This window comes from Channa argus, chromosome 20 (assembly GCF_033026475.1).
Source record: "Channa argus isolate prfri chromosome 20, Channa argus male v1.0, whole genome shotgun sequence".
Taxonomy (NCBI): domain Eukaryota; kingdom Metazoa; phylum Chordata; class Actinopteri; order Anabantiformes; family Channidae; genus Channa; species Channa argus.
Genome location: NC_090216.1, coordinates 3,168,490 through 3,179,937, shown reverse-complemented (window position 1 = coordinate 3,179,937; position 11,448 = coordinate 3,168,490). Strand labels below are relative to the sequence as shown.

General features: G+C 44.8%; 1 protein-coding gene across 2 annotated transcripts in view; it reads right to left on the bottom strand.

Moving 5' to 3' along the window:
• Positions 1–85: 85 nt before the first annotated feature.
• skap1 (src kinase associated phosphoprotein 1) overlaps positions 86–11,448 on the bottom strand; it is a 28,545-nt gene continuing 17,182 nt past the window's right edge. Inside the window, exons 9-13 of one of the 2 annotated variants that reach the window (XM_067487117.1) lie at positions 11,090–11,293; positions 8,700–8,753; positions 8,447–8,556; positions 764–866; positions 86–457 (exon numbers count right to left, since the gene is read on the bottom strand). In XM_067487117.1, coding sequence (XP_067343218.1) covers positions 774–866; positions 8,447–8,556; positions 8,700–8,753; positions 11,090–11,293 — 461 coding nt within the window. In that variant the 3' untranslated portion in view covers positions 86–457; positions 764–773. Of the gene's footprint in view, positions 458–763; positions 867–8,446; positions 8,557–8,699; positions 8,754–11,016; positions 11,294–11,448 lie in introns of those variants that run through there. The other variant, XR_010911783.1, reaches the window with a different exon arrangement.

The following is an 11,448-nucleotide window of genomic DNA, read 5'->3' as shown; positions in this document are numbered from 1 at the left end:
CAACTTTTATGTTACCGAATATTGTTTTTATATATAAATTGATTAGTCCACAAAATGATAAGAGTAATGATGAAAATAGTCGTAATGCTCTTTACATATTTTATCAGTCAAAAATGTACATGAATTCAATTTCTAATCATTGAACCTAAAAGTCTGTTTTATAATGTTAGAGAAAATTGGAAAAATCCCAGATTTAAGAGGATGCAAGTGTGAAATTTCATGGTAGATTTTTAACACCAAGTAAAATAAGTCTTAAAAATGTTACTTTTCTGTCCAGTGACTAATTAGTAAGTGACTCACAGTTTGAGCCCATGTCGACATTGCAGACAGACGTTCAAAGGTTTGTGTGTGAAGGAATATGTAATACTGCAGCGAATTCACACAATATAATGTACAGTCTTTCAAATTGCAAAAAAATCTGACGGGGTTCTCGTGGCAGGATGTGTGAGCAGCGGCGCTGTAAAAACAAACGAGAGAAACATGCATTAATAATTTAGTATTCATTTGAAGCTGTCCTCTTACTGTATTAGGGAATCATTTTCTTAAATAGGACAACTGACACTGTAATCATGCTTTTGTTGCACATATTTATTCTAACCATTGTTTTATGCAGTACTTCTTCCAGCCAGCAGATGCCATAAATGGCAGGTCAACGACTGAATATACCTCAGTGGCAATCTGGATGAGTACCAGGGGGACCGTTTCTGTGTATTAGGCCACAGTAATGGTCCATAATGCTGATGATAAGAGAGAGCCTTGGTACCTGCTGGAGCTCAGAGGATGTAAGCAGGGTGCAGGAAGTCCTTGGGGACAATGCCCACGGTGCCGTTCAGCTCGCCGACCCACCAGCCGTGAATGTTGTACTCCTGAACCCAAAATCCACAAACAGAGAACTGTAAAGAACTAGTACATTACATTTGTTCGGTTTGTTATCTGTGTGTAAAGTTGGAAGGACTTGACCTGCAATTATTTGTGAGTAATAATAATAATGTTATAAATTCCTTGTTCTGTATAACCTCGGCTTCAGCAAAGGAAATGCAGGGTCCCAACTACGACACAATAGAAATTCAGACGCATTAACCTGGAGGGATTTAATTTCCGGTAAACGGTAAACAAGACAATTAAGGCAGCAAGTGTCTGAAATCAAACAGCTTTTTAACACTTAAAAAGCTGTAAAAACAGTCTGTCTGAGCTCCAGACTAATTAGACTGTAAACGAGTTCTGTCCTCTAAATGAAAGAAACGGAATTGGAGTTTTCGTGATGTTTAAAGACATTCACAAATTTGCATGACGCTTTAAAATCTCACCCCCTCGATTCCTAGACCCTCAATTCATATAAGTCCTTAACATCGAGAAATAAATACATACATAAATAAATAAATGCCACCTATAAAAAGGAAACAGTTTATAGGAAACATTTTGCTACATGTGAGAAAAAAAAAGGGAAAAGCTGTTTTTTTTTAACCTTTAATTTTTTAACCATTTCACAGACCAACAAAAAATATGATGATGTATCAAGTTTAAACTAATTTATTTAAGAAAGAAAAATAAAGTTGTTTCTTAGGAAAAACTATAAAAGCTCTGCATTTCAACAGCTGGAAGAAATAAAGGTCGGAGCTGGTGCTTGATGCTACAACTTAGCTTCCAAATAAATATCACTAATTTCAAATCAATTGTTACTTATTGTTAATTATTGTGGAGGTGAAGCAGTACAGACTGTTTTACAATTAGAATTTGTGTTACACTTTTTTACTTGAAATAAAATTAAAAATAACTTTGAGCAGACTGTAAAATTAAGTATTAAAACAACTGCACAGTTGCAGTTTTTCCACTGCTAATAAACAATGTGTTAATCAGTTAAATAAATTCTCAGTGAAAAAATGGCTCAGGCCTTGACTTGAAGACATTATCGGTTGCTTTTCCAATCTGACAGACATCTCACGTAAAACTGAGACGACGAAACCTTTCACCGATTCTTCTTGTTCTTTACGTTTTTAGGAAACTCAAGTCCCATCAACCACCACATGATTATCTGATCACAACAGTTGGACTCTAACTGGATCAATATTTGGCTGCAGATTAGAGGGGAGTTAAAGCCCAGCGGAGGAGGCACCAGCCGGTCGTCCTGACGGAGCAGAGAGCCTGGCCACTCATCTGTCCTCCCGTCTCAAGCAGATACACAACGGCTGTTTGTATCGTTACACTTGCACAACCACATATTATGTCCTTAAAACTGCTCCAAGGGGGATCCACACAAAAAGTCTGGATATTTGAACATCTCAGCTTCGTATTACACTTAAAGTTATTCTTGTAAACACACACACACACACACACAGACATGATGAATGGCATCATTTCAAAGGTTCAGCCGATCATCGCAACCTGACACCTGTCTCCAGCTGGAGAAATGGGGCCTGCAGCTAACGAGTGGTGTTTGGACATCAAGGACCGATGGATTGCTTAGAAAGTAATAAACCGCGACACTCAAGTGTTTTTACAGCATGAGCAGGTACACACACTAGGAGGAGATGGTCCATCCATGCCTCATGGCCTTTCCCCTTTGGCTGGGACGCCTCAGCGTGCTTGGCTCTCTGTGGTGTTTTGGAGCTCACAACGCAGAGGACAGTTGAGTCCCAAATGCTTTTATTGTGCTACCTATAAGCCCAAAGAGGGAAAAGCCCGGTTGCAGAAAGCCAGCTCCAGTTCCAATTCAGGGGAAGGTGAACGGAGGAGGAGAACGGGGACACAGACGGACGGGGGGGGGGGAGGCATCGGAGAGAGGGAGCGAAACCGTTTTTCTCTCCCTTGGGGGCGTCGCAGCACTATTCCACCAACCGTAGTGACAGAGAGTTTTATTTATCTCCGCGGCCCATCTGTGCAGTCGGTCTCAAATTCTCCCTGAGAAAGGTCTTTTGGATTATCAGAGCCGCCATTTTAATACAACTGCTACATCACAGAGTGGGTGCCAATGGCGGTGCAAGTCTGTCAGGCGTGCAGAGTCCATCTTCCTCATACTTGAAATGGGTTCATCCAGAGTACACCTTCTGTAATAGGGACATTCCAAGAGGCACTGAGAGTAAATTATCCAAATGACAAAAACTATGCTAACTCCTCAATGTCCTCTTCCTTCTGTTTGTTTTCGTTTTGTCTATTGGCTTGATTTGTTTTCGTGTGATCGTGCAGCTGAAGCTCTGAAACGCTAACGCTGGGGCCAACGTGCAGGCAGATTTTGGGCTTATTGTGGCAACGTGAAGGATTGGACCAGTTGTTTAGTATTCATCTGAAATAGAGGATGTTCGCTGCAAGTTGCCCTGGGGAGAGAAAAATCAAGTGTCCCTGAGCGGCTGAGTTCTGGGAAATGTCTGCTTTAATCTCTTTAACAAGATGTACGCTGTGTGAGAGGTGACACACATCAGAGCCTGTGTATGCTGCAACCTGGACGCAGATCAAATCCACTGTGTGGGAGCAGAGGGAGGGAGGAAGGGGTGGGGGGTGGGGCAAACAGCGCCGTGTCGTGGCGGCTGCCGCGCGGTGACTCGGTGACCTCCCGGTGACTCCTTCACCGAGAGAGCGGGGAATGAGCGAGGGCGGGGCTGGCGCTGGGAGCCGGTTGCCATGACAACACCTGCAGTGTACCGGCGAGATCGTTTATTTACCACTCAGGGGGCTGGCTAATGGTGGCATTCTGATAGGCCCATCGCTCACGTTCCCGACCGGAGGACGGATTGACGGATTGAGAAGGTGAGTCGAGGTTGGTCGGATGCGGTGAGAGATGACGGGTGAGGCGAGTGCCGTGTCACGTCTATGGCGAGCACCTAAACAGAACGCAGCTTCTTTTAGAAAATCCACTATTCTGTAGAAACGTCCTCTTTTGATTCCTCTCTCTCCCTCACACACACGCACACACACTCCCTCGGACGAAACACTCACACACAATCCCAAATGCATACAAACTAGGGGGAGTGCTAATAAGCCTGACACATGAGGCATCTTTCCTCGGCCACCAGCTGACTGAGGCAGGCCTTGGGCGTGATGGAGCGCAGGAAGTCTCTCATTGCCCTGCCGCTGAACCCGCCGCCTGGGTGTTACAATCTCTCCCTCCCTCCCACCTTCCTTCCCCATGTCCCTTCCCCTCCCTCCTTTCCTCTCTTTTTCATCTCCTCCATTGCAGACTTTCTGCTTGCATCCTCTGTGTTTTCCCTTCCTCTCTCTCTCCCCCTCTTCCACATAGACTGATCAGATACACTGCAGCTCTCTGCAGTTCTTCCATCACTGGTCACCCTAACAAAGAAACATGGACACCTCCACTGCACAGAAGCCCGTGATCTATAATCCGCAATCTGGTTAGCGAGTCCTCCTCGCTGCTCACACAGGTACACGACTGTCCGGGTAATAGCTCAAACCGCGTGAGAAAATGCTTATTTAGAGCGGGTCATAACGGTTCTGTGCCAAAAAAAAAAAAAAACCTTGTCGAATTCCATCTAGAAATATGGACAATAATTCTGCACAACCAGAGATCGAAATGGCTACTTAGTGTCCATTTTTTTTCAAGTGGGCTTTTAATTAAATCAGCGAATTGGCTTCAAATTGGAAACATGACAGAGCATGAGAACGTTTGAAAATATCTCAGGGACGATGAGATTTAATAAAAAGAAAACCTACTCGCTACTTTCTAATGCACGCCTGGGATTACAGATAGCTCCTTAACTTAATAGCAATTTAAAGTGGATTTGTGTGTGCCACTGAGTGTCTGTAATGATGGCTGTTTACGCCGCCCCTCATTTATAATAATTAAGCAAAATGGATTGGGGGTGGGCTGCTCGGACGTGGTTCTGGGCTATTGGCTTGGGCTGAATAATGACCTACTGTAGTTGACCGGGGGATGACCGCTGCCTCCTTCATGACCCCGAACCCCAGACTCAGCCCCTGCTACTTTGGGTGGTAAATAGGATGTCTTGCCTGTCTATAGTGACTTGGTGTCTATGGCCACAATAGCAGCCAGGGGTCTTTAAATGGGTGTGTGACAGAGAAAAGGAGAAAGAAGAGGGGGGACAGGGTTCATACAAAAGAATAAAGGGATCCCCCGTCTTTGTCTCTCTTGCTCGACTTTTCCCATCTGATTGTTTAGCCACTTTTTCCTTTTCTTCAGCGGCATTCGGCCGGTGTGACCTGTGGGCCGCAGGCCAAAGCGGCTTGTACGAGAACCCTGTTATAACCCCAATAAAAACCAGCGATAGGTACCTTCGAATACGAGTGGCCATTTAGACACAAAATCACTTTGGGAATATATTTGACATTTTGACTCCGTAGTTTTTTTTGGAAATATAAATCACAGCTAATAATTATGTAAAGCTGCAAATGAGCCTTTGATCTTTGTATAAGTCATTTGCTAGAAAAGCTGCTAGAAAACGCCACAAGGTGTCAGTGGTGTCTATGTTCTCATTGTGTCTAACAAGCAGCTGCAGCTGATCACTTTGGCCAAACGTGAAGTGATGCTGTGCTTTGGGAGATGCACCGGATTGGTTGGCCCGTCTCCCTCCCTCTGTGTTTTGGTCAGACAGCGGATGGTGGAGCAGAGGTGAGCAGGGAGATGGAGAGAGCGAGGGAGAGGCGGCAGTGGGCGCTTGCCAGAGTTTTAAGGACCCTGCATGGGTTTTGGGCCATAAATCTCTTCCCACTCCATCCTGCCGTTCCCCATGAGTGGCTGTGGGAATACAGGAATGTGACAGCTGACCTGTGGCGCCCGTGTTTCTCGATTCTAACCACATAAATTAGAGGGCAAGACTGTGGGGCAACCTTACGTTTGCAGTGAGGGTCGTGGCTATGTGTGCTTGCGTTTGGCACATCAGGGAAACAACAGCTTTTAGCCGCTGTAATAAATGAATCAGATACTGTAACAACACGTCGTAAATCCCAGGACAAATATCCCTTTGTACGTAACACGCTATGATGCAGTTAAATCGTCCTGATGCAGTGGAAATGTGTGTAAAACGTCTCAGCAATTTAAAAAAAAAAAATCTCAGAGTGTGATGCTGCAAAAAAAACTGCGCTTGCCGGTATTTGTCATCACACACTAAAATGTCGGAGCAAAGCCATAATGCGCATTAGAAAAATGCAAGCTCTCCCAAATGAAATGCCAGAGCAAAAATCACAAGACAGATTTCCCGGTGTGTTTCTACCTCATGAATCAGCGCGCTGAGCACTGCCACCGAGCTCTGCGCAAAGCAAGTTAGGCATCGCTGAAACCGGCGGCAGAGGCACACTACGAGATTAATTCCCTTGAACTAATGGGATTCATATGAGTTGTGAGGCTCCTAATTTATTTACTTTGTCAGCGTTACACAGATATGCGCGCGCACAGCATCACACAGGGGGCAACGGACACAAATACTGTAAAAATGCCCCCACTTTACAGTAAGCGAGAGATCAATAATGATGGATGAAGGCCTTTTATACGATCGGCATGTTCTCCTCAGTTCACAGCCATAGGACACCAAGCCTGTGGCTATTCCATTCTGCACTTCGGCAGTCAATCACATCGCAGCTTTAAATATAACAGTTTGTTAGCACCATTGATTTAGCACTTAGAGCGTGTCCTTATTACCTTGTAATTATGGTCAGTGTTGACATAACAGCACAGACAAGCAGGCCTCCCACCCCACCAAGAGAATTTATGGGCCCCCGGTTTTATTACGGCCATTTCATGTGTCTGGGTCCCCAGTTAAGTGACAGGCTTGAGTTCTAGCCAAGGGCCCGTATTTCACTCTTTGAGGTCAGGGTTCTCAGGAATCCCCTGTAAAACCGAAACGCCGACGAGGCCTGTGTGTACACACAGAAGATGCAGGGAAGCCCTCCCAAAGGGCTCATTAAAATAAATAGCCGATTACAAGCTATAATCCAAATAATGCTATTCATGAGGGAAATGTGATGCTATTAGGACGCAAAATGGGACACGGGTGGAGTCATGTCATCACACAAAACCAAACATTCAGAAGCCATCCACAGATCTCCTCTAAATAATTTACAACCAGGGCCTTGCTTTAAATCCATTAGAGGATCGTTAGAATAGTCCCTCGAAGTCTGTCACTGTGTTATGACTTCAGCCTACAGCTTGACAAAACAAGAATAATCGGTGTCATTAGGATTGTGAGAAACTACGACCAAGTGTCGTTTCCAACCTGGTCTTTGCTTGCTTTTAAGGTCTCCAGTGCCGCGGTAACTCGATCCACACAGTGAAAAGTAATACGCCCAGCAGGACGGAGGCTGTTTGAAGCCGATCTGAAGCACAGAGCCAGGTCCCCTTTGTCTCCTCAAGTACGCTGCCTTTGTCGTCCTTGCGTGAGAAATGGACGTGGCTGTTTTGACATTTTCCTCTATCAACAGAACAAGCTGGCGTCTCATTAATGCCAGCGCTACCAAAAAGTCCTCAATTAAACGTCCGTCTTTCACCTGTGCTGTTAGAAAGAAAAGGCTTCTTCGAGATAAGGTGATACTGTTGATCTAATCCTAAAACCCCCGTTAATTTACAAAGGACACGAGAACATGTACCAAAATTGCTCAAGTTGAAAACATTACAATTAAAAGTCAGTGTCTGTAGCTGCTAATTAAAGATTAAAGAAATCATGAGGTTCAATACATAATTTCGCAATTTCTACCACATAATTACCAAAAAAAAAAAAAAAAGATGAAAACAGAATATTTCCATCCTCCCACTGCTCTTCCGATAATTTAACCTAAACACAGAACATGATGAGACAATTTCAAAGAGACAGATTGCAACAGTCTGGAAACAGCAGAGGGAAAGCGCCCAAATTACAAGCTAGTGATTTCCAGTAGGGTGACTTTTCACTGGGAGATACACCGCGTGTAGCTACAAGACGGCCATAAAACACGGGGAAATAGATTGAGAGAAAAAGAGCTGAGATGCAGGATGGCTTCACCTGCAGTTTATGTCAAACAGAAAGGAAAAGCTTCGCATGGCTGCCGACTCAATTAACCCCTGTGATCGAGGCTCCGCAATGAACAACAGTACCATTACACAGTGGCCGGATGGCACTTCGCCCTAGTGGCCCGGGAATAGACAATGCCACTGTTGGTGCCTCTCTGCTGCACTGTGATCCGAACGCTGGCTAACAGAGGAAATTCGATGTTGGGGATATCAGCATGTTCAGAAAGTAAATGAGGACAAAATGATTACTGGAGCTGATGTTGTTTAAGCTTTAAATAATTACACATTTTGAAACATCTGCCTCCACATTTTACACTACTGTAATTGCTCCTGCAATTTTCTCTCCGAGTCAATGGTGTCGTCGGGAATGGCTCCCATTACAGATGAATTGCGCTGCGGTAACCTCCCAGTTCAAGCTGATTGAGAAACGTGTGTCCAGAAACAAGAGTTCTGGTTTAAATAACCTCTTAGATTATTTCTGCTGATGGTGATGCCCACCTTGCTAACGATGTAGATGAGATCCCCTCTCTTGAAGGCCAGCTCATCTGCCTCGTCGGCCTGGCAATCCCATAAGCCCTGATAGTAGTTAGCGTAATCTGATGACAAAGCTGAAAGGAAATGCCGAGCACAAATTTGAATAAAAGATCAGGGACAATGTTCTTTTCTCACATCTTAGACGGAGACGGTAACTGTGACCTATTAAGCTGGAAATGTTCTCATCATTAGTTCAGTGGCGTAATGAGATTCTCACCTGATTTGCTGTTCTTCTCGCTGCTTTCATCCATCGGATCTGCAAAATCCTCTTCTAAAAAACACAAAGCAAAGCAAGCTCAACACAAACATGCTTTCTCCACGTCTGACTGAACTTGCATGAGCAGGAAGTAAAGTTTTTAACCAAATATCAAGACCCGGGTATTTGATCTGACAGTAAAACAGTAAAATAATTAAACATTACCACCTGTGGGCCTCAAGTAAAAACTACATTTTACAAGATTTCATTTTTGTCTCATAATGTAATGGTAACTGTGTAGTTCATAAAGCATACGGACAGGTCAAAATACACAATGTATGTATCTCCCCGAGACGCAGTCAGCCTATTTTTATTTACTTCTTCTGTGTGGATCAATTTCTACAAATTTATCAGAGCTCCAGGCAGGAAAAGAGAAGCTGGCTTTAAAGCACGCGGAGGCGGACATGCCATCGACTGAGGGGCGTGGCACCCGGTGGTCTGAGAGGTGACAGTGATATGCCTACCCTCTGTCTCCCACATCCATCCTTAACACTAGCAGGCTGACAGCAATGCCACAACCCAGCAACACTATCCACCTTCCAGCACAACCTGCGCCTCTGCTTCCAGGAAGAGCAGGAAGGACCACACACACACACACACACACACACAGAGTACATCCATATGTGAATTTCTGATCCCGTGTGCAGTTTGTGCTATGTGAAAAATGTGTGTCCAGGCTTTAGGCTTTCTCCTCCCCCTGTTTCTGCCTGGCACTTTCAGATTGTTGCACACTGTTCCAATGTTTAAAAATGCATAACTACCGTTTTCCTAAAAACCATCAAATTGCTAAGCATTATAACCAAACGAGAGGGAAAAAATGAGGATTTAATTTTATTTGCAAAGGATCCAAACATTTGTTCAGCACTCTTCAAATGCTGTTGAGAATCGAATCCTTCAGTCGAGAGGCCACCGCTATGGGCCAATGGTTTCTATATCAGAGTGATTTAATTTTCCAGTCTATAAAATCAGTCATCAGCAACAGAGCCAATACGACCATTGCTCTGCATTCTGTTTGGAGTCTTGCTCTGACAAAAACGGAGAGAGCTCATCACCTAGAAAATGGTGCTTCATTCCGACTCTGCATTTCCTTTCCAAGATGGATCTGAGAATGTCAACAACTTTTGCAAAGAAATCTTAAACTTGAACAACAACGCTTATGCATACATGCGAGCACTGAATGCAAAGAGCAACTAAAGCAACTAAAGCCGAGGCAAAGAGCGATAACAGGAATTTGTTAAAAAGGGAAAGTTATTTCAGTATAAATACAAGCAGCTTTTCTGATCCCTTGAAATCCGGATCAAAATACAGAACCTGAAATTAACAGCATCTAAACACTGCACAGAAGCTGCGAGTGGGCAAAGAGAGATGCAGAGTGATTGATAAGTCAAGGGGTGAGAAAGTGAACGAAAGAGCCTGTCATTCGATATGCCATCTGTGGTCAGGGCCTGTACCTCTTCCCAGATGGCTTTGAACGGTGGTGTGACAGTCTGAAGACTGATTCCCCTCTCACCAGTGATTTTGGCAAAGGTAATGTACTCACTGAGTGAAACAGAATCTTGATGTATCTTATTTAATAGAAAGAGTGATGGACGACGGCCCTGGGAAGATCAGATCACCCCTTTTGTCCTTCTCAGGATCTTGTAGCCATCCTGACACATGGGACTGTCTCCACCTCAGCAGGGACTCACACTGTTCTGGGGTCTTGCAACACTCTCCATCAAACTCCAATTTCTATTCAAGATGTGACATGAAGAGCTCCACAACTATTTTAAGCCTTGAGAGATGCAGTTTTTACTTCCTTTCAACTAAATTGCTGTTGCTAGGCAATTTTAGCCAAAACTCTGCTTAGTGGATTGAATTGTAGGCTATTTGTTGCCTGGCAACATTAGCTAATTGGACATGTGTGACAGAGCATCCGGGTGCTACCCGGCTCTCGCTGATTTCAACAACATAACTGTTTCTCAACAAATAGCCGTCAGCAAAATTAAGGAGGGAAGCAGATTTCTAGTCAGACAATCTTCCCCTTCCCGCCCTGTGTGGCTCTGCAGCAGCCATCCCACTCCTGACAAGCTTATTAGTGTTGCTTGATTTAAAATGAGCGATCAGTCTGGGTGTTGTGCTGATAGGGAGGCACCTGCAAACACAGATTTCACCGCCACGAGAGATCATCACAAATATTTCTTGTTGCAAAAATCGCTTAGGGCTGGAGTGTGTGTGAGGCAGAGCGGCTGTGTCTATTTGTCTGACTGAAGATCATGAGGGTTTGTGCGTGCCGCACCTCACTGTCTATTTATCTGCACGTGGGTGGGTGCTGCTGGATCTCTGCATGTGCGGTAACCACATCCTCATACCTGGCAGCACCTCGTAGATATCGTCATCCTCCTCCTCCTCCTCGTCTTCCCCCGACTCGTGCCCCACTCCTCGCTTTCTGTCCTGAGAGGCCTGGGGAGCACCATGCCGAGGAGGGGGAGGGCCGCTCAGCCCGTCAATGTCATCATAGGTCTCTTCCTCTTCTTCCTCCTCATCATCAAAAGGGATGAAGTTGGAGCTGAGATCTGTGAGGGAAGGAAAGTGTGAGCGTCAGGATGGTGCACAGCATGGCACAGACACACACACATGCATTAAAGGGTAAAGTAAGAGAAATGCTCGTAGGGTCCTGACTGCACCACAGGCTCGGACATGTGCCGCATAGGAGCAGGGACAAGCACCG